At 38.7% G+C, this 22,512-nt stretch overlaps 1 protein-coding gene across 1 annotated transcript; it reads right to left on the bottom strand.

Annotated features, from left to right (window-relative positions):
• Positions 1-4: 4 nt before the first annotated feature.
• On the bottom strand, positions 5-21,968 carry LOC104107424 (nucleolar complex-associated protein 3). Its single transcript, XM_009616224.4, has 14 exons — positions 21,846-21,968; positions 21,427-21,596; positions 19,998-20,167; positions 19,705-19,910; positions 18,385-18,593; positions 18,171-18,273; positions 16,767-16,930; positions 11,613-11,751; positions 11,107-11,280; positions 10,904-11,031; positions 1,819-2,142; positions 1,449-1,588; positions 1,251-1,348; positions 5-634 (listed from the first exon to the last, which is right to left on the bottom strand). Exons 2-14 carry the CDS (start codon positions 21,582-21,584, stop codon positions 164-166), a joined length of 2,484 nt encoding a protein of 827 aa, XP_009614519.1. The 5' UTR covers positions 21,585-21,596; positions 21,846-21,968; the 3' UTR covers positions 5-163.
• Between the last annotated feature and the right edge of the window lie 544 nt (positions 21,969-22,512).

Below are 22,512 nucleotides of genomic sequence, written 5' to 3'. Positions count from 1 at the left end.
GATATAAATAATAAGATCTATTTCATAATCAGAAGGCAAAATAGGCATTATGCCCAGTTTGTACAAAACAATCGCGAGTTGCACTCTCCTATCCAGAAATATTGCAGAATGCTTACAACTACTAAATAGATCTACCTACAAAATTGTAGACAACAGATGCCTACTATGTTCTTCTTTTCTTCTGCTTTTTATATTGTTCGTGTAGCTTCAGAGACAATGTTGTCCGAGCCAATTCCCCTCTTAGCCTTTCATTTTCAGCTATGTCATGAAGCAGCAAGTAATGCTCAGAGAGTTTCTTTCTAACATCATTTTCATCAATTTGAGCAGTGAAATCAAGGTCAGACCCCGTACTAATATGCTCTAATGAGGCACTCCCTTTTTTCCTCTTGGTACCTGAGCTTTTGGGGTCACTCTTTACGATGAACGATTCCTGCTCCAGTGACAACTCCTTAAAAGCTTGTTGAGGAGATTTGTTGGACTGATAAACCTGGCTATCGCCAGTGCTCAACATACAAACGTTGGATGCCATTGTAGAAACAGCTGGGTGATAATGCTTTGACAAAAGGTTCATCTCCCAAAGCACTGAAGCAAGTGCACCACTAAGGTTTGGGTCAGTTGCATAAGGCTGATATTTCTGCAACAGAAAAGAATTGCCATCAGCATTTTGCCATTTTCTAGTGGTTCAACTATCTACTGAATATGAATGGTACAAGTGGAAAGCTTTTCTCTTTTTCATGTTGAGTAATTTCAGTATGAAGCATATTTTTTGTGCCATGAGTGGCACACAGAAACAAATGTCAATGAGCATATCCAGAGCTTCCCTAATGGAAAGTTCAGTAATACACTATTTCTTCAGAAAATACAATGAAAAGTACTTTGCATGAGAATTGCGCACTCCTGAAAGTACCAGATATAAAGCTCTATAAAGTGTTTATACCACAAAATGTCAACAGATCCACGCCTTACGTTTACCATGCCCTCCAGTGTCCCCTTCCCTGATCCCCCACCCAAAAGTATAGAAAAGAAGCTGGGGAACAAATTAGGGATGTCCGAAAACAGAAGGGGTGCACTCTTATTTTCTTCAAGAAATATCATGTGCCTGAATGATCCATATTCAATGAAGAGAAAAGTTAAAACCGCCTTATGTAAGTAATACGTCAACACTATTACATTGTGGGTGAAGTTAGCCTAATAATCAAGATAGCACCTTTTGACCATATAGTTAATCAGAAAGAAGATTTGGTTCTCACCGCAATGACACCAGAGACAGAGCCACCTCCAGCATCATTTTCTAACAAGTTCCGGCATTTAACGTTCTTTTGAAGGAGATGCTTTACAGTCACCAAGGCTGCAATAGTTTGACAAACGAGAAGCATAAATCATAACATACAAAAGCTTGGTTAAGAACATACAGCAGTCTAGTAATGATTGGCCAAATATGCTTTTACCAGCCAAGGACTCTGCAGATCCAAAACATAAAGAGAATGTAGCTAAACGTTTTATGAAAGCTGCAGCCCTTTGCATGTCATGCTGTCGATCATCACAAAGCATTATCTTCAAAGCTTCAGCTAAGATCTGGCCTTTATCCCTGCTTACAAAGAGAAATGGTTAGCTTTAGAAGATGTAACCACAGACTAACAGAAATCTACAAAATCTCATTGGATTGAGAACACCCCCACCCCCCAAAAAAAAAAAAACACATCCCCACCCTGCATTCTGACAGTCCTCCTTCTTTCCAAGAGGACTGAAGTGGGTTAAGAAAAAAGATTACCCGTGTCAAATAATTGAACTTTAGTTATTTGATAGGCACGGATTTACCTTCCTGGCCTATACTCAATTATCAGATTGTAAAGTTGGACAAAGAAATCCTGAAGATCTACATTCAGTGCGTCCAAGTTGTTTCTCATCACTTTGAAAGCAGCAATGCAACACTGGAGCCTTTCAGATACTGTCAGACATGCTGAACCATCCATGGAAGAATCACCAGAGTTGTTGCCACTTCCGGCAAGCTTCCTCAGATAATTCATAAGATCGGACATGAAATCTAAGTCGATGAGTTGGCAAAATTTCCCAATTCCATTAAGACAAGGAGCAAGAAGTGGATGACTTCCAGGTGCCTGAGGTGAAGAACCTGCTTCTGATCTGAGTAATAATAACAGAGAAATTACTTTTTGAGACAGCATTAAGTGAAAAGGTATCAAGTGAAAACACAGTGGTCAAGTATAGTATAGACTGTACTGATGCAAGAGCTAATAAAGCAAAATTTAAACATAACATCCAAGATGCTTTGGATATCCAAACCAGTATGAGTTTCTTGTGATAACAAACTCAAACTCAATTAAGACTTCAGCAACCTGCACCATAAGCACTAATTTCTGTTAGATAAGCTTTATTTCAAATCAGTTAATGTAGTTCCACAAGCTGACATTATGTTCCAGCACTTGGAAAGATGTAAAACATCACCCAGTGAACGTCAGTAGCAATTTATTCAGGATTAGAACTCACATCACATAAATCTCTGCAAGCATGTCTTTATTCTGTTTAGTTATGATGGCTACTATTGATTGTAATTATGTAGTCATACAATAATTGTAACACTATAACTAGAGGAATTAGGAAGTCATCTCCCAATCCTAGAATTAGTGGAATTAGGAAATGCTATAAATGAGGTTAGAAGTCCCATAATCAATAGGAGATAATGGGACAAGAAGTCTCATGATATATGAGAATTGTAAACAAGATAATAGAACTATATTGAAGTATAAGCTAAGACATTGTTGAATAAATAAAAGAATTTCCCCTCTAATAGAGTTATCTTTTAAATGAGATAGTTCACACGATCTAACATGGTACCAGATCAAGGAGAGATCCCACATTCAACATTCAAGTCTCAGCACCGCCCATTATCAAAGAGTATTTCCATGTGCAAGGCCCGAGAAAAAGAATCAAGCATGCACATGAGAGGACATTTAAACAAAATTAAATGAATAAAGTAATCTCTCTCTGATAGTTTGAACTTTAAAATGAGGTGATTCACACCTTTCAAAGGTACAAATACACAAAAGGTGAGAGGCATTACTTCCATGCATTCTCAAACTTTATACGTCCCTCTCTAGCTTATTCTCTACATGGTATCAAAATTAAGAGAGTATCATAATTCTTTAGTGTTATTCACATATCTCCTCCATAGTCTACAATCAGCTAGTCCCAAGTCTTTCAAATTTCAGTTGCCTGAGGTGTAAGTCATTAAATTCGAGTAACGTTCTCCGAGGTCTTATCTTAGTTGAGACAGCAAACAGGTTGTTCATTTAGTTCTTATTGATGTCTGGCACCATAGCAACGCCAATTTTGTAAGAGGAATTAGTATCTTAGTTGACAACTTTTTAACGGACTAGGTTATCGATGATGAAAATTTGTCATAAATTATTTTTCATACTCCAAAACTTGCTGAGTTACACAATCAATACGGAGCATCTAACAAATCTAGTAGTGCCAATGCCCATGAATACTTCGCCATCCCCACTGAGCTTGGTTTAATAGATTCAGACATTGTCTGACATTTGTTTGATTTGTAATGAGGCTCATTATTCCGCATTCTCTGACACAAACCTAACATGTGTACTTATCTTGTGGCACATGTTGTTATCATACTTATCACGGTGATGACTATTTTTTTCTTTTTTTTGGATAAGGTAAAAATTATCACGTGTGATGAATCTTAACAGCATGGCAGATTGAAACAATATTTTACTTATTTTAAACCAAGGATTTCTGCAAAATTGATATATTTCTTTTGAACCAGGGTGATTAGTTTACTCATGGCCTTGCATTTAGTAAGGGAAATAAGCTCTAGACATTCTCAAGGAGACAAAGATGATTGACTCTAAGTTGGTCATTACTCTAATGGATCCAAATGTTGTCTCTAAAAGGACAGGGAGGCCTGATCCTAGCATAGAAGACTTATGGATAATTTAAGTTTTGATCAGCAATTCAAACATCTGACTTGCTTTTCATCAATCTTGGATTCACAAGTGCAAGTCATTCCCACGTCAAGTATACTGATGTTGAACGGGCCAGTTGTCCTTTAGATAGCATTCAACCTCTAAGTACAGTGTTTAATTTGGACAAATCTTCATTCTAAGGAATACAAGAAACATAATGTTGTGGTACGGCCATACTGAAGTAAAATATATCTTCGTTGGAACTTGCTGCTAGATTGGCTAAAACAGTAGCTTACTGAATAGTTGTTGCCTAAATTGACACATGTAGTTGATATATGGCAATCTTGCATATTGACTATAATTTAGTCTTTGAAAGAGTATGGAAATCGATCGCCACTTTGTACATAGCATCTGAAGATACAGTTCCAACTTTTGTTGGCGATTCAACTAGGATAGTTTTTGTCAAATCACTTTAAGGACCTAGAATATTGTATACGAGCAGCTTGAAGCATAAGATTTGCAAGCTCCACCTCAAAGCGGCAGTGATGATTGTAATAACTTTTTTTGGTAAATAATAATGTACATGGTCATTGTAATGATATAACTACATAGTTATCGTAATCCCTAAGTTAGAATTATTAGGAACCCATATCCAATAATTAAGGAATTAAAAATGGTGGCCCATTTTCAATGGGATTAAGAGTTAACTACATAGTTATTGTAATCCCTAAGTTAGAATGTTAAGAAGCATATCCAATAACTAAGAAATTAGAAATGATGGCCCAATTTCAATGTGATTTTTTTTTTGATAAGATAAATTGTATTAATCAAAAGGGAGAAAAACTCCCGTATACAAGAAGTATACCAAAAAGTAGAGAATTTACATCAGAACATGATTCTCTACAAATGACGCCCAATCTTCTATACAAGTAGGGGCTATATGAGTGCATCAAAAAGCGATCAAAGATAATAGACTATTCTTAAAATGTGAAAAAGGAGACTCAATCCCCTCAAAAGCTTTCCTATTTCTCTCCCCCAAACTATCCACATGAGAGCTAACGGGGCGAACTTACACGCCTTTAGCTTTCTTCTTCTACGGAAACCCACCCATCTATATAACATTTCCTTTACAGTGCTTGGCATCACCCATTGAACACCAAAAAGATTCAGGATTGCCCTCCACAAACCCGAGGACACAGGGCAATGCAACAAAAGATGATCAACTTCTTCCCCTGAGCTTTTACACATGTAGCACCAACTAACAAATGTAATTTCTCTCTTTCGCATATTTTCAGCAGTCAAGATCACTCCACTCGCCGCTAGCCATGCAAAAAAGCACACCTTCGTGGGCGCCTTAGGAATCCAGATCGAGGAGTATGGAAAAGTGACCTCCTCTCTCACTAACATACTCTGACTTTACGGTGAACAAACCATCGCCACGCAACCCCCATCTCCAAGAATCAGAAGATGGCTGGGGCCTGTCTTGCCCATATAGCAGTGCCAACAAATGTTGGAGCTCCGCAATCTCCCAATCTTGCATGTTCCTTCTAAATGAGAGGTCCCATACTACCCCCCTTCATGCTCCTTGCGAATCTGTTGAACCATCAATTCCTTCTGGTTTGAAACTCTGAAGACGTGGGGGAAAGAGACCCTCAGAGTATCCTCTCCACACCACCTATGATTCCAAAAACTGATTCTCCTTCCATCTCCCACCCTGTAAGTGATGTTGCCATTGAAGGCTTCCCAATTCTTCATGATGCTCCTCCACATGCCACACCCGAAAGGTGTTGTGATCGCCTTGGTCCTCCAACCCCCTCCCGTGAAATCGTACTTTTCTACTATGACCTTTCTCCATAGAGCATGCTCTTCTACCCCGAATCTCCACAGCCACTTCCCCAACAAAGGTCTGTTGAATACCCTAAGATCTTTTACTCCAAGTCCATTCCACTTCTTTGGGGAGGTGACTGTCTGCCAGTTAACTAGATGAAACTTTCTAGTTCTATCCGCCGCATCCCAAAGAAAATTCCTTTGAAGACGCTCCAGTTTTTCTATGATGCTAACAGGAGCTTGTAACAGGGACAAGTAATAGGTGGGCATACTCGATAAAGTGTTTTTAATAAGCACTTCCTTGCAGCCTTTTGACAAGTACCGTTTCTGCCAGCCTGCTAATCTTTTTTCAACCCTTTCGATCACTGGATTCCAAACCGTAGTATCATTATGTGAAGCGCCCAATGGGAGACCTAGGTAATTAGTGGGAAGAGAGCCCACCTTACATCTGAGAACATAAGACAAAGCATCGATGTTAGCAACCTCACCCACCGGGAAAATCTCACACTTGCCGAGGTTGATTTTAAGCCCTGATACTATCTGAAACCACTGCAGGACCTGCTTCCTGTAGGTCAATTGATCCATATCGGCATCAGAGAAAACCAGGGTGCCATCCGCAAAAAGCAAATGAGAGACTCTTCGGGCACTGGACACCCCGATCGGAGCTGAGAGTCCTCGAAAGAAGCCTCCGCCTGCCGCACAATCCATCATTTTACTCAGAGCGTCCATCACTAGAATGAATAGCATAGGGGATAGGAGGTCACCTTGCTTGAGACCCCTGGAGCTGCCAAAGAAACCACACGGGCTACCATTAACTAGGACGGAGAATCTGACTGAAGAAATGCAGAACTTGATCCATCCCCTCCATCTTACCCCAAACCCCATCCGCATCATAATGAAATCCAGGAACTCCCAATTGACATGGTCGAAAGCCTTCTCAAGGTCCAACTTGCATAGTAAGTCGGGTTCTCTATTTATCCTTCTAGAGTCTACAAGTTCATTTGCCACCAAAGCAGCGTCCAGGATCTGCCTACCTTCCACAAACGCATTCTGGAAGGACAAAACAGACACGTCAAGAACCTTCTTGAGTCTAATGGATAGCACTTTAGAAATAATCTTGTAAATGCTCCCCACGATACTAATAGGCATGTAGTCTCTGATACAAGATGCACCTTATTTCTTAGGCACAATAGTAATAAAAGAAGCATTGATACATCTCTCGAAAACACCATTCACGTGAAAGTATTCAATGGATTCCATCAACTCCCCCTTAATGGTGTCCCAACAGAGCTAGAAGAATGCCAAGGAGAAACCATCGGGCCCGGGGGCCTTATCACCAGCACAACTCGACACAGCTTCGTGCACCTCGTCCTCCTCGAAAGCACTTTCTAGCCACTCATTGTCTCCCTCCCCTATGTGGTTGAACTCTATTCTCCCAAAGTAGGCCTCAAAGTAACTTCCTCTTTGTAGAAGTTCTCATAAAACCCCATTATCGCCCATTTTACCTCCTCATCTCCCTCAATCCTCACCCCATCCACAACTAAGGACTCTATGAAGTTTCTCCTTCGATTTGCAACCGCAACCCTGTGGAAAAATTTGGTATTCGAATCCCCCTCTTTTAACCAGAGCGCCCTCGATTTTTGCCGCCAACTGGTCTCCTGAGCTATTGCTAACTCAACTATTTCCCTCTTAACCTCCCCAGTCTTGCTTTCTCAGATTCATCTAACTCTCTCGCCCCTTCCCTTCTCTCTAATTCCCCAATTCATGCATAAGCTCCCTCATTTTAACCTCTACCCTCCCAAAAAACTCCTTATTCCACCTAATAATATCTTCCTTGAGCAGTTTAAGTTTCTTCGAAAGACGGAATAAAGGTGTCCCTGATACCCCGTAGCTTGTCCACCATTCTTTCACTTTGTCACCAAATCCTGGCACTTTCAACCACTTGTTCTCGAATCGGAAAGGAGCACGCACCCCCCCTCCCTCTGTATCCATCTAGCAAGATAGGCAAATGATCTGAAGTCAGCCTAGGTAAAGGAGTCTGCAGCACATTCGGCACCAGCTCATCCCAGGAGGACGATATCATAAATCTATCAAGTCTAGACCTAGAATTGGAATCCTCCGCCCTAGCCCAAGTAAACCTTTCCCCTGACAGAGGAAGGTCGATGAGAAAATGATCATTGATGAAGTCAGAGAACTCCTCCATGCATAACATTGGTCAGTTCCTCCCAGAAAGACACCTTGGACTCTTCTCCTACCGGTCCGTACACTCCCCCAAATCCCCACTCCATCCCACTCACTCTATCTTTGACAAAAGCTGCTAAAGAAAAAACTCCCTTCTTAACCTCCTTTACCTCCAAGCTTCTATCATCCCACATAAGAAGAATGCCCCTGGCACGTCCCGCTGCTAGGACCCAGTCATATTTTACCCAACTACCTTCCCAGACACTCCTCACAATCGCATTCGACAAAGCTTCCATTTTGGTCTCCTGAAAACAAACTAGGTTGGCACCCCCCTCTCTAACTCCCGCTTTGATAATGGCCCTTTTGTTTGGGTCATTCATCCCCACATTCCATGAAAGAATCTTAACTTCCATAAGTAACAATATCCTGTTTTTCCCCACCCCCCCTAGCCGAGCTCCCTTCCTCCATGTCGCACACCCAGCCCCTTCTCTAGTACACCACTACATCCCCTAAATTATTTTGCTTTACACCTTGACCCAACACCCTCCCTGCACCATCATAAAAAGACTGTTGCTCAATCTCCCTCAACAGTTCTAGCACCCTATCTTCCTTCCCTTCAAAAGAAACACCTAAAAACTTCCCAAAGTTTAATAGTTTATCCTCCCTCCAGAAGGACATATCCCCTCCTCCAATCCGTGACAAAATTGGACATGCGTCTTCTATATATACCCTTTCCTTGCTCCTACCGGAGGAATACAAGACCATAGCATTGCTAGCAATAGGAACTTTAGGTGTCGGAAGGATCTCACCATTTCCTTGAAAGGCACCAACCTCTGAGATTAACACCCCGCTGCTATAGAAATGTCCAGAAACACCAGCAGTGTAGCGTGAAGGAAGAGAGCATGGAACCCTTGGCGGCATATTAACTGGAATTGTTGGTCCGGCAGTAACATCAATTGGGGCATGCGCAACAATCTCCCCAGAAGAAGAAGGAGCTTGAAGTGTAACCTCAGTACAGCTAAGCATCGGAGAAGGTGAGGGGGCGATGGAGTTGGGTCCATAAGAGGCTGGATGTCGTGGAATAACACCACCAACTTTAAGAGTCCCACAATCAACGGGTCTAAAAATTATTGTAAATATAAATACACAATGGTCAAGAAACATTAGTCTCATGCAATAACTCTTTCTTTCTTGCAGTTGCAATATTTGAATGTTTCATTCGATCATGGCTATCAACAATATGCAGGTCCCACTGAACTCAAACTTCAATTCAATGTTAATACCTTAACCAGAAATCACCAAATTTGTATGAAGGAAAAAGGAAATTATGATTTCATACCATTAATTACTACTTCTAGATTTGAAGGCTAAGCTGGCAAAAAGTTACATGCAGAATATAATTCTTATTCACATACTTTAGTTACGAGCTAAATCTACATAAGTTGTGCAAAAACGCATAAATTTTGTAGTAAACCTAATAGATTTGTGGTAAATTTGCAATTCAACAATTTAGACATTGATGGCGCATCAAATGCAACACATTTCGATTATAAATTCTAAACTCCAAAGTTTTCTACTTCAACACAACATAACATGTGAAAAGCAGTCTTAAACTTACAAAGGTTTTCTTAACATTTCATGAATGCTGAAGCATCTATTTTATCTCCCAGCCTAATTTAATCACTCAGACCTTTTTGTGCTTCAAAATAGTCATTTACATAATTTCCCGAGTTATCCATTAACCTTGTAAAGTGGAAGATTATGCTGATTCATAATTTCAGCCGTAAAAACACATCCTAATCTTTGACAAAACTTCCAAACGTTTCCTCGAGTAGCCAAACGCAATTCATGGCATCCATAACACAATCAAGGGCGTCGACACATTTCTTAATTCCTAAGGCATCCATAACACAATCAAGGGCATCGACATGTTTCTTAATTCCTAAAGATGTCAACCTTAACTACTTGCTACAAACTTCCATAGCTTTCCCTTGACCCCAGGACACTAGTCTAGTGGTAAGAGTGCAGCACATGATGTGTGGGTTAGGCACGCGTCACCGGTCCGCATTCTGATGCAAACAAAAGTCTGGTATTTAAGTTGAGAAGGGTAGAGCGGCAGGCCATTATCCACCAAATTCCACACTATGCACCACTGTGCTTCGGGGATTTCTCGGTTATCAAAAAAAAACTTCTGTAGCTTTCCCTTTTTTCCCCCCATCATGGATATAGATCATAGTCTTTGCTTCATTTAACCTCAAGATAGAATACACAGACAACTAAAGGAAATATCACAATCATATGAAGAATTTGCAATATAATAGAAAATGCATAACTATCTGAGAACACAAAGGGAAACCAAATATGCTAGAAACATATCAATATCAGTAACCAAAATTAATTTGAAATCAAGACAACACAAATGCATCCGTAAAAGCATAATAATGGCTTGGGGCTCATGAACTATTCTTGATAGAAAGAAAAGCAGAATGGCAGATGTATTCATATAACAAATAAAGATCCTAAAACAGAATCATTCCCAAATTCAGATGGATTAGTAAAAATTTCAAAAAGTTGGAGACCAAATCCTCCAAAAAACTACCAGGATCTGTCTTCTTCTTTATTTTCTTTTATGAGTAAATCAATTAAAATTAGAAAGAAAATGGAAGGTGGTCTTCTTTCTTCCTCCTATTCATCTTCTTCAGATATCTCTTCTTGTTTCACAAATTGACCTTCACTGCAATTTGAATGACTGATTTGACAATCATGTGTTCTTTTCTCCTAGGATTTCATTTGTCTTTCTTCTTTTTTTATATAAAAGCTAGATAGCTCTCTATAAAGGATCATGTTTTTGTGTGAGATTCTCCACTTTCCTATACACCTTATATGGTGGGTTCATGGTAAGTGAATTCATTATTTTACATGCTTCATTTATATCATCAGCAAAATAAACATACCGAGGCCTTAATGCCTGCTTTAGGACACGAAAGAACGTCTGAAAGACAGCTGATAATACATCAGACTGCATCCTTCTCCTTTCAGTGACATCGGTAGTTAATGAAGCAGCCTTCAATTCTGCAGTGACCTGTAAAACATGAAGATGTGCAAATGAGGTTATAGTTAACAAGCCAAAAAACAGATTATGTTGGCAAAATAATACCTCTTCTCGTGTCTTTGACATCATCTCTTTCCGTGCTTTCTTTTTCTCGTTGGCAACTGATTCTTTCAGCTCCTTAAGGTTCTTTCTTTTAGAATTTTTGCTTTTAAATTTATTATCAGCATCTCGAGTTTCACGCTTCCCAAGATCCTCATCAAATGTCAGAGACATAAACACCTGAGCATCACAAAATCATGCCATAAGATAATAAGTTTTCCCAAAGCTAAATCAAAAACTATATCGTTAAGGTTAAATGCCAACCAAAATTAAGCAAGACTTCCAGATGCTTGAATGAATATTGTTGAGAGTATTACTGTTTTAAGTTGACTAGCAACATTTTGAAAGATCACCATTATCTTTCCAAATGTTTGACACAGTCATCACATCGACATTGAAATATTCGTCCTTTTTGGCCCAATACCAGGATATGTGCTTCAAATTCAAGATGACATCATAAACAATCAACGGAAAAAGCCTAGAGTCAATGTATTGGAATTAAAGTTGCAGACCTCAATGGAATCAGGATGTAGTTGACAATCATGATCTTTAACAAGGTCTGCGATCATTTGAACAGCCTCCACAGTTGCCTCACCACCATGCTTTCCCTCATTGGTGAAAAGTGACTTAACAGTAGAACAGCAAAGTTTCCTGTCAACAAGCAGTAGATTGACAAACTTGAGAGAGCATAATTGCTAATTGAAAAAAAAGCATCATAACCTGGAGGCCCAATTCTATTATTTGAATATTCTGTTCACAATTAGCACGCATGTGTGGAGAGAGAGGACTAGTCTACAGAACAACGCAACACGTCTCAAAACTTTGAAGTGCATAGTTTTGGTGTTTGCTTTTCCTCGAGGAAGGAGGTTTTTGAATTTTTGAAGCACTGAACTGTATAGTAAATTTCCAAGTTTTTGCCAATAGAAGCAATTTAGTAGATCTTTAAACCACATATCAACATTCAAGTTTTGGATAAGGCAAGAAGACATGAGGGGTTTGGTGACTTGATCAAGCAATGGTGGCAGGGATATGTGGTGAATGGCTCTCCAGATTTTATTCTATCCCAAAAGCTGAAGCTGTTGAAGAAGGATTTGATTACCTGGAACAAGGAGGTATTTGGAAAAGTTAGCACAAGAACACATAAAGCCCTAGAAGAATTGCTACTAATGGAGCAGGTAACTAAAGGAAGGCTACCAACACAAGCTCAATCTAACAAGAGCATGCAGTTGAAGATGGAGCTGCAACAGTTAAGCAAAAGCTGAAGAGATATCATGGAGACAAAAGTCTAGATGCTTATGGTTGAAGGAGGGGGACAGGAATACTAAATACTTTCAAAGAATTGCCAACTCTAACAGGAGATACAATTGTATTGACAGGTTACAAGTAGGAGATGATATAATTGAAGACAAGGAACAAATCAAAAGTGGGATTCTGGACTTCTACAGGGAGCTTTACTCTGAGAATGAGAGCTGGAGGCCTAATGCTACTTTTGAAGGACTGGGAAGCCTGAACACTGAACAGAAGGAAGCTCTGGAAGCTGCTTTTGAAGAGGAAGTAATAAATGCAATAAATTGTTGTGCACCTGATAAAAGCCCTGGACCTGATGGACTGACTATGGCCTTTTATCAAAAATGCTGGGATACTATTAGGAAGGATGTCATGGGGACTCTTAATCACTTTCACAATCACTGCCACATGGTCAAGTCCTTTAATGCCTCTTTCATAGCACTTATTCCTAAAAGGAAAGGAGCAATTCAACTCAAAGATTTCAGACCTATTAGTCTCATAGGAAGTGTCTACAAGATTGTGGCTAAAGTTCTGTCAGAAAGACTCAGAAGGGTGATGGGGAATCTGATCTCAGGATATCAAAATGCCTTTTTAAAGGGGAGACAGATCTCAGATGCTGCACTTATTGCAAATGAAGCCTTAGAATGGAGACAAAGAACTGGAGTACCTGGATTGCTCTTCAAGCTTGATATTGAGAAGGCTTTCGACAAAATCAACTGGCAATATCTCATTTCAATCCTAAGACAGATAGGATTTGGGGACAAATGGATCAAATTCTCATTCTCTACTGTCAAGTACTCTATCCTAGTGAATAGAAGCCCTGTTGGTTTTTTCTCCCCTAAGAGAGGAATAAGGCAAGGGTATCCTTTATCCCCTTTGCTCTTTATCCTAACAATGGAGGGTCTGAGCAAAATGTTGGAGAAGGCCAATCAACTACAATGGTTGGAGGGATTTGGCATTGGCAGCAGACCAGAGTTTTTAGTCTCTGTGTCCCATCTATTATATGCCGATGATACTCTCATTTTCTGCGGTGCAGAGGAGTCCCAAGTTCAATATCTCAACATCACCTTGATGATTTTTGAAGCTTTGTCTGGGCTACACATTAACATGTCAGAAAGTGTCATATACCCTGTTAATTGTGTACCTAACCTGGAGGTGTTGGCTGAGATCATGTGTTGCAATACAGGTTCATTCCCAACCACTTACCTAGGCTTTCCATTGGGGGTTGGACATAGATCAACTGAGGTATGGAATGGGGTTATTGAAAAATTTGAAAAAAGGTTGACTTTCTGGCAAAAACAGTATCTCTCCTTTGGTGGCAGACTAACTCTTATCAATAGTATACTGGATAGCTTACCAACCTACATTATGTCTCTATTTCCTCTACCAGTTAAAGTTCGAAAACAGCTTGATAAACTCAGGTGTTCATTCCTATGGGAAGGTAATTCCAAAGACCACAAATTTCATCTTGTGAAATGGGATAAGGTAATACTTCCCAAATCACTTGGGGGTCTAGAGTTAAGGATTTGTCACTACACAGTAAGAGCATGTTGATGAAATGGTTTTGGAGGTATAATCAAGAAGGAACGAGTCTATGGAAGGAAGTAGTACAAGCTAAGTATGGCAGTGATAGTCACTGGTGTTCCAATATGGTTAATACACCCTATGGTTGTGGTCTATGGAAGGGTATCAGGAAGCTGTGGAATACCTTCTCTCTTAATACAACTCTCCAGGTGGGCAGTGGGGAACACCTTCTATTTTGGAAAGATCTTTGGACTGGTCAAAGCACTCTGAAGGATGCTTACCCAACACTATTCTCAGTTGCATCTAACTCAAACTCTACAGTAGCTCAAAACTGGGAGGAGAACACTTGGAGCCCAAGATTAAGGAGAAACCTGAATGATTGGGAGATAGAGGACCTGCTAGCTCTACTTGGCAGCCTTCAGAACATTTCCATCAACAACCAAGGCAGAGATAGACTTAAATGGGGTAACAGTAGGGGTGGTTCATATTCAGTCAAAGCATGCTACTACAACATGAGCACTAACAAAGCATTGATTGATCAGTGGCCATGGAAAGTTATTTGGAAGACTAAAATCCCCCCCAAGGTTAGTGGTTTCTACAGGATAACACTACAGGGTGCTTGCCTAACTCAGGATAACCTTCTCAGAAGGGGTTTTCAACTTGCCAACAAATGCCATATGTGTCTTAGCAATCATGAAACAATCAATCACTTGTTCCTCCATTGTACAGTTGCAACAGACATCTGGTCTATGTTTTTTTCACTCTTTGGTCTGCATTGGACTATGCCACGCAATGTCAGGGATGCCTTTGTGAGCTGGAGCTCCTGGAAAGTTGAGAAGTCCATCAAGAGAATCTGGTCTATGGTTCCGGCTGTTATTTTGTGGTGCATATGGACAGAAAGGAATCAAAGATGCTTTGATGGCATTTCAACTGTCAGACACAAACTCAAGGCTAGATGTTTAGTTTTACTTTTTTGCTGGGTGAATCACACCCGTGTCCCTGACCTTTTCTTGGACTTTATCAGCTCTATAGTATTGTAATAGGTTTTTGTCCTTCCTTGGAGCTGATATCTCCTTTTCTTTTGTAATCATTGCATCTTCTGGATGCCTTTTAATTAATACACAACTTACTTCATCAAAAAAAAAAAGGCAAGAAGCAATATAAGACAAATATCCATACCACATTACAGATGATATAAATAGCAATACGAGCTGAACTTCCTCGTCAAAGAAGTTATATAGCAAAAGCCGAAGTCAACGAATCCTGCCCATAAAGTGCAGTGTCTTAGATCCTCATCTGAAACAGCTCACATCTATGTTGCTCGGACTGTCCGAAAATGTCGTCAGGTGTGTGTCGGATCCTCCAAAAGTAGTGCATTTTTGAAGGATGTGACACGGGTGCGGCAGCATTTTGGAGAGTTCGCGCAACATAGGCACACATCATACCTACTCGTATGTTAATTTTTTCACTCCTTTCCAACACCTAATATTCTCATACATGGTTTACAAAATACAAATGTATATCATAATTGCTCCTGCCTTGGACTGCTTACAGCTCTTATCAGTTTAGGTATGCCAAATTTGAACTCTCAATCAATTTAAGTGCCTTACTTCCTTTTAAGTTTGTCCAAAAGACTTCTTCCAAATGGAAACTTCTTCTTCTACTATCAAATCTTTAAAGTTAATTTTAGCAAAAAGAGGGACGGGGATTCAATATAATAGAAGTAAAGGGTCAGCTCCATAATTTAAAATTAAGCATCTCAATTATTCCTAATATCCATGCCTAGTCAAATTACATCACTTAAAATGGGAAAATAGATTAGACATAATCGAATTGAAAGCACTAAAGTAAACAACGGTGTTGGTTGATTAACTAGTGAGAAGCCCTTTGAAATCCCCAAACACTTTCGCAAAAGCCGCCTTTCAAACATTCTATCACTTCAAACCCTTAAATGATTCAACAAATAGTTTAAATATAGCTTAGGTCTACAAAAAGGTGCATTGCTATGTTTGCCCCCAAGGCATTGATTTAGTGGTAAGAGTACAGTACATGACCTACAAACTACGTCATGTACTGATTTGTGAGTTCGAGTCACCACAAGAGCAAGGTGGGGAATTCTTGGAGGGAAGGAGCTGAGAGTCTATCGGAAACAGCCTCTCTACCCTAGGATAGGGGTAAGGTCTGCGTACAAACTACCCTCCCCAGACCCCACTAGTGGGATTATACTGGGTTGTTGTTGTAGTACAGTCAGGCGTATGTTACGGGTTCGAACACTGCCCTAGACAAAAGCCCTGGTATTTAAGTGGAGAAGGGTAGAGGGGAGGGCCCATTACCCACTGCATTTTGAACCGTGGGTTACTGGCCCGCAGAGATTTCTCGGTTATCAAAAAAAAAGTGCATTTCAGTGGGTCTCTCAATCCTCCAACTAACCAAATTGAGACCTTATTTTTAGGTTTACTCTCCAAAACCTCATTGCTTGTTAAAGCTACGTATTTTATTCAGCCTCACTCTTAAGCACTTCAATACCAGGCCTTCCATGAAACCAGTGCTTGTAGTTGTAGATTATTTTAAAGCTTAATTTTGCTGCAATGACATCAGAACAGAAACCAAATATGTAGATGCTTGTCTTGCATCATCTATAACTCCAACGCAACTTGATGAAGAAAGTTCACATTAGACTCATTGTGAGAACTGCAGATTTCCCGCCACTAGAACAGGATTATAGGACAACTTAACAAAGGATTGATGGAGGACAACAAATGATATAAGAAGATGAAAGTTTCATCCTTCAACCAGCTCCAAATAAAGGAAAGTGGAAAAGCTGAAGGAACCGAAAGAGCAGTAAGCATAATTACCTCGATACATCATCCTCAGAGCTTATGTTTCTTATGACAGCAGCTAACAAACTTTCTCGGAAATTGAAGTGTGGAACTGCCTCGAGTAAAGTACAGATGCAGCGAACTGCGACACGTTTGTATACAGCCTGCTTTTCTACAGCTATCAGCTTCTGTATATAAGCCTGTCAATACACAAACAGGAAAAGGAGTAATCAGCAAAAATATCTGACATAGAATATTGTCAAATGTGAGAAGACTAGAATTATACTTGATTCTGCAATCCAACAAACATGAATAACATTTCTAAGGATGCAAAGTTAAGTTTCTAAGACCTTTTAAAAATAAGAAGGAAAAAAAAAAGAAACAAAATAATAAGAAGCCACATTCTATGTTACTTCAAATTTTGAATTTTCTTCATATCAGCTACTCCCTACGTTCCAATTTATGTGAACTTGTTTGACTAGACACGGAGTTTAAGAAAAAATGAAGACTTTTGGAATTTGTGGTCTTAAACAATTCAAAAAGGGGCCAAGAGTATTTGTGTGGTTATAAAAACTTCTCATTAAGGGTAGAATTGTAAGTTTAAGCAAAATTGTTTCCAAATTTAGAAAGGGGTCATTCTTTTTGGAACGGACCAAAAAGGAAATGGAAATAGGCTCGCATAAACTGGAACGGACTTATCTTGCTGTTACAAGATACATCAAGAAGTTCTTTTGAGAAAAGGTACATTCATCCATAATAACTTAGATTATACCCATTTGATTGACCTCCTTTTCAAAGTCAAAGATTCTTAATTTTTTACTTCTCTTTATTTTATAGAAGTCTTCAGTACATGAAAATACTTAACATAGCAGGTAGGTCTAGCTAGCCCTTACACTCATCGAACCTATTTACTTATTTTCAAGTAATGGATTTACTTTAATTCTTTGTATTTAATATCCCACAGCTAAGAAAATTTATACGATGCCTGGATAAAGAATAAACTTTCTAGTGTTTATTCAATTAAGTAATAATAAATTGAAATATGTAAAATAATTGCTATGCAATGAGAATTCAACCATTCAACCCAACATCTGGAGGAATACATTAAGTATAACTGCAGTCCTAGCCCGTTTATCTGCATAAAGTACCTCAAAAATGCTATCATGTAACTCCAGAAACAAGAATAACTCGAACATATTCCTGTTTTATTCCAAACAAAATACAATTTCTATGGCCTGATTCATATTTTCCTATCCACAAAGCAAAAGGTCAAAAAGTCTGTTAACAAAGTGCACCAAAACAAAGGTGGCACAATAATTTGCAAGCAACAAAATGGAACAAAACTTAGTGGTAAACCATGTCATGATAGTATGCGCTAGCAGCTATATTGAATTCATATGTAAAATTAATTATTATTGAGATATTGATCCACAAATCAACCTTATATGCAGATAAGAGGGTAGATTCATAGAACCGCATTTTCTTAATAGCCTTTGAAACTTTCATCTCCTGCTCCTTTTCAGTTGGCAGCCGGATGCGATACCTGGAGCCCATATTGAAGATAAAAGTTAATTGTTTACATAGCAAAGTTAATAATTAAAAAACTAGGAGAAGCAAAATACAAACAGCCAATGAACTGTTGCAAACTTCTCACCCAGGAATGATATCTCTGAAAACAGCCAACAAAGACTTAAGGGCAAGTACCACTATATCACGATCACCATCTTTAGAAATCTCCAGCATCTCCTTGAGTGATTTGATGTTTAATTCAGGATCTGTAAGAAGTGCAGTTCCCAGCTCAGCTAGTCTAAACTTCTTTTTTTCATTGTCCTCTTCTGCTGTCATGTCTTTTCTGACCTCGTCCTAACACCACGGATGTATAAATCAATATACTTGTATCCAAATTTAAGTGTCCTCTTTTGTTTGACTATAGTTCTACAAATTTAAGCAACCGGTATACAGTAATAACATTGTTAATCCCAGAATCCGAAGTAAACATCAATAAATATACTTCAACAAGGCCACAGAATGACAAATTCAATTGCAAAGTTACTTTTCAATTAACCAACCATAGAAAAGAATTATTAGCATTCAGTTTTCTATTTTTGTTGCAGTAAGTGAACTAAGAGAGTTGAAGAGAGAAATAAGAAGAAAGATGTGATTCACAAGGAGCAGAGAAATAAAAGTAGTAGAAGAGGAGGTTGCTACAAGCTCGAATAATGAAGACAGCAGCAGAAAAGAGAACAATGAAGTGTATATGACGAGAAGTCCTAGTACTTAATAGGAATGTTTCCTCTTTTTTATCTTTTGAAATTAGATTCAAAGAATCAACCACTTCTTGCAGGTTCACTTTGCAGCTTACCGTCTAAAACATATAGCTTCTTCCATGAGGCAATAACCCATCGCTTCGCATCGCTTAATGTGATAAAACCTCACCTTGCATTGCTCCATTGCTTAACGATGACTTTTAATAGTACTGGTTAATTTATTGGAGGACTAATATAAGAATGAGCTCACAGAACTTTGTTGATGCTATATATTGAAAGAGTATTGGAAGTACGTTTGGAACAGCCAAAGACAATTGGTCATTCTGACTTTTGGGTCCGGGGAGTATTATTTTTCCAGAATAATCTGACATGGAAATGCCTAGCATAATCACGCCACAACACTTCTTACAAAGATCAGACCAATCCAAGTGCTTTAAGATTCCTCCTCCACCAAAAATTAGGAAAACATGAAGCACTGAAGCAGGTAGTAACTCCACCATTAACAGTATAGAGGCAGTGCAACAAGAGGAACCAGCATGAACTTGTGTCAATACCCCACTCTCTATCACATATACTCTTTTCTAAAGTTCAAGTGCCTTTTTCCCCTCTTTGCACTGTCATCTCCAATTCAAATATAATTTAGGATATAGATCCTAGCACTACAGTGTATCTTTTTGGATATCTAATGCTGCAGATAATGCACATACCAAGGCTTCAGCTTGAGGTATTTTCTCAATTTCCTCTACTTCGGCCCCCTCTTTTGCCTGCCTCTTTGCCTCTTTCCTCATTTTCTTCAATTTTGCCCGCTTCTCTGCTTTAGTCAACCTCACCACACTTGCATCAGTACCACCATCTTTGTTAGAATTAGCTTCATCTGTATCTTCGCTTTCAGATTTTTGTGTAGCCTTTGGCACTGTACAATATGAAAATTAAGACCCAATTAACGGTTAGCACAGATACAAATACCAGGTGATGACGAATGAACAAGAGGTTTCAGTACCTGTCCGGTAATAAAGTTTTCCATCCAATGTTTTCACAGGAAGAGCATCCACAGGATCAACCTCTAGCCCATGTTCCTCTGCTTCTTTATCAAGTGACCTCTTCCTTATTCGTTTTTCATACAGAGACTCGAGATCATCTTCTTTCACATCAGCAACACGAGTAACATGCCTTTCCAATTACGATAATAATATCAGTTATAAGAGGAGAAGACATCAACTTAGAAAGTTAATAGACTTGCACAAGAGGGTAAAAGGAAATAAGAAACTAACAAAAAGAGGTTCCATCTAAAATGTACCAAAACGTTGTATCAGGTGTCCAAATGCGAAGGGAGTACTTAGAAATCTAACAAGAAACATAAAAATTCCTTGATATTTTTTAAGAGACAGAATATTATTTGAGAAAAAAGAAGAAATGACTGATGTTGTTGTTATCTGATTCACCAAAAGAGAAATTCTGAACCTGAAGGATAACCACATTTAAGCAGACAGAAACTGAAAAAAACAAGAACACATCACTATCACGATTTTTAAGAAACATAATGAAAGTGACCGTAACTACAGGAGTATCTGGAAGAACTGCTCAACTATCCAGGATACTGTGAGAAGATTACAATTTACAAGAACTTAAGAAAATTCCAAGCTTTGGTGATCTTCTCAAATTGTTCAACTATGGGCCATTGACGAGTTACCCAACTAGGATAAGGCATTAAAATAGCCTAATTCAGCTCTGGGGATTTTAGAAAGCTGCTTCAACTAACTGACTTCTGAACAAAGTGCCAAACTCTGGAAGCTAAAGTTAATTTTGCCACCACTTCAAACTTGATTTTCAATATTCGAACAAAAGAAGTCTCCTGTGAGCCAAACATCATATGAGGCATAGATAGTTGAAGCTCTAATGTACTCCATATAGCACATTAACATGTGGAAGTGTCAAACGAAACACAGCTATACACAGTACAATGCATAAGTTTCCTTTCCCTTCTAGGCATTTTAAATTCGTCCTTCCATGACTTTTCTTCTTCCTTACGAAAGTTCACATTTAATCATAAGTGACCTTAGGGGAAAAACTACTTTGTCAAAAAGATAATTTTAAATATTAGTCACCCGCATATAAGTAATTAAAACAGTATATTCCCCTTTGCAAGAGCTCATCTTTTCGTGCTTTCGGATATGTAAACTTTTGAGGGAACATTATCCAAGAAAAAACAACAGCTTTACACCACATTCATATCATTTCCAAACTTAAACTCATTTATGCATCAATTTCCAGACAAATAAGTCAAAATTAACACATTAAACCATACCAAGCTTACAATATATAAATTCTTACTTCTTACAGGAAAAATGATTGCTCAACGATTCCTGTATGAGCATTAATTCCAGAAAAAGGTGAAAAATAAACGCATATACAAGTCAATAATTGCTTACTTATTAATTGACTTAGTATCCAGATTGGACAAGAAGCCAGTATATTCTCGATTTTCGGCAACGAAACGCACGTCCTCATCTGATACTTCAACTGCCTCATCAGGAATTTCAGGTGGCAGCTCCGGCGGTAGCACAATCTTTTGCTTTTTCTTACCCATTACTAATGGTCTCTGAAAGACAAAAAATATATATTAATATACAAATTATGAGCTTCACTAAGCATGAATTTATTTATTTATTTATTTAACAAAAAGTACAGGTTAGTAGCTGTGAGCACCCACAGCGTGACTCAAGAAAGGCTTTTGTACTTAATCAGTTAAATTTTCATAAAATTGATATTTGCTAAAACGAAAATTAGAACACGGTCACGAATTAGAGGCAGACTTGGGATAATTATGCAGAGAGGAAGAAGAACATACGCTTTAATTTGATTTCTTTAGTAAAGAGAGAAAGAGCAGAGTATGGTGTGTGCAGAAAGAGAATGGGGAGGAGGGAAGCGGCTGAGTGGGGGGAATTAATTTGAGGGCTCAATCTGAATTGGATTGGACGGGTTTGGGTTTGGGTTTGGGTTTGGGTTTGGGTTTGGGTCTAGTGTTTATTTCGGCCCAGTTAAAAAGAACAAGTTTTTATGTTGTTAGCTTAAAGTCTTAAACTATTCAGATTAACCAGAACAAATAGACATAGCAAATGCATGAAACGAGATAGTATATTCATATATATTGAGATAAAATTAGTATTTGATCTCTTTAAAAATAAAAATATAGCACAATTTAGAGAAAAATGGTCGGACTGATGTGATTTCCTGTTGAGAGATGTGAGCTAATTAGCAAAGAAGGGTAGTTTAGATAATTTTTAATTATTAAATGTACCGGTATTAGGGACTAGTATATAACTAACTACTTGTACCTAGTTTCAGTCGTGCTCGTCCTTTTTCGAAAGTATCTTTTTTCTAAGAAGATGGTCAACCAGAAATTATTATGTTCGCGATTCTTCATCCACCTATGGAAAAAATGCTCCAGTTTTTCATTCTCATGTGAGGCCGGAAAGTAGATTGACAACGAATTTCCTCTCTTCTTCTTTCTCACA

Source organism: Nicotiana tomentosiformis, chromosome 4 (genome assembly GCF_000390325.3).
Source record: "Nicotiana tomentosiformis chromosome 4, ASM39032v3, whole genome shotgun sequence".
NCBI classification, from domain to species: Eukaryota; Viridiplantae; Streptophyta; class Magnoliopsida; order Solanales; family Solanaceae; genus Nicotiana; species Nicotiana tomentosiformis.
The sequence above is the reverse complement of the archived record's forward strand: the minus strand, read 5'-3'. Positions and strand labels throughout refer to the sequence as shown.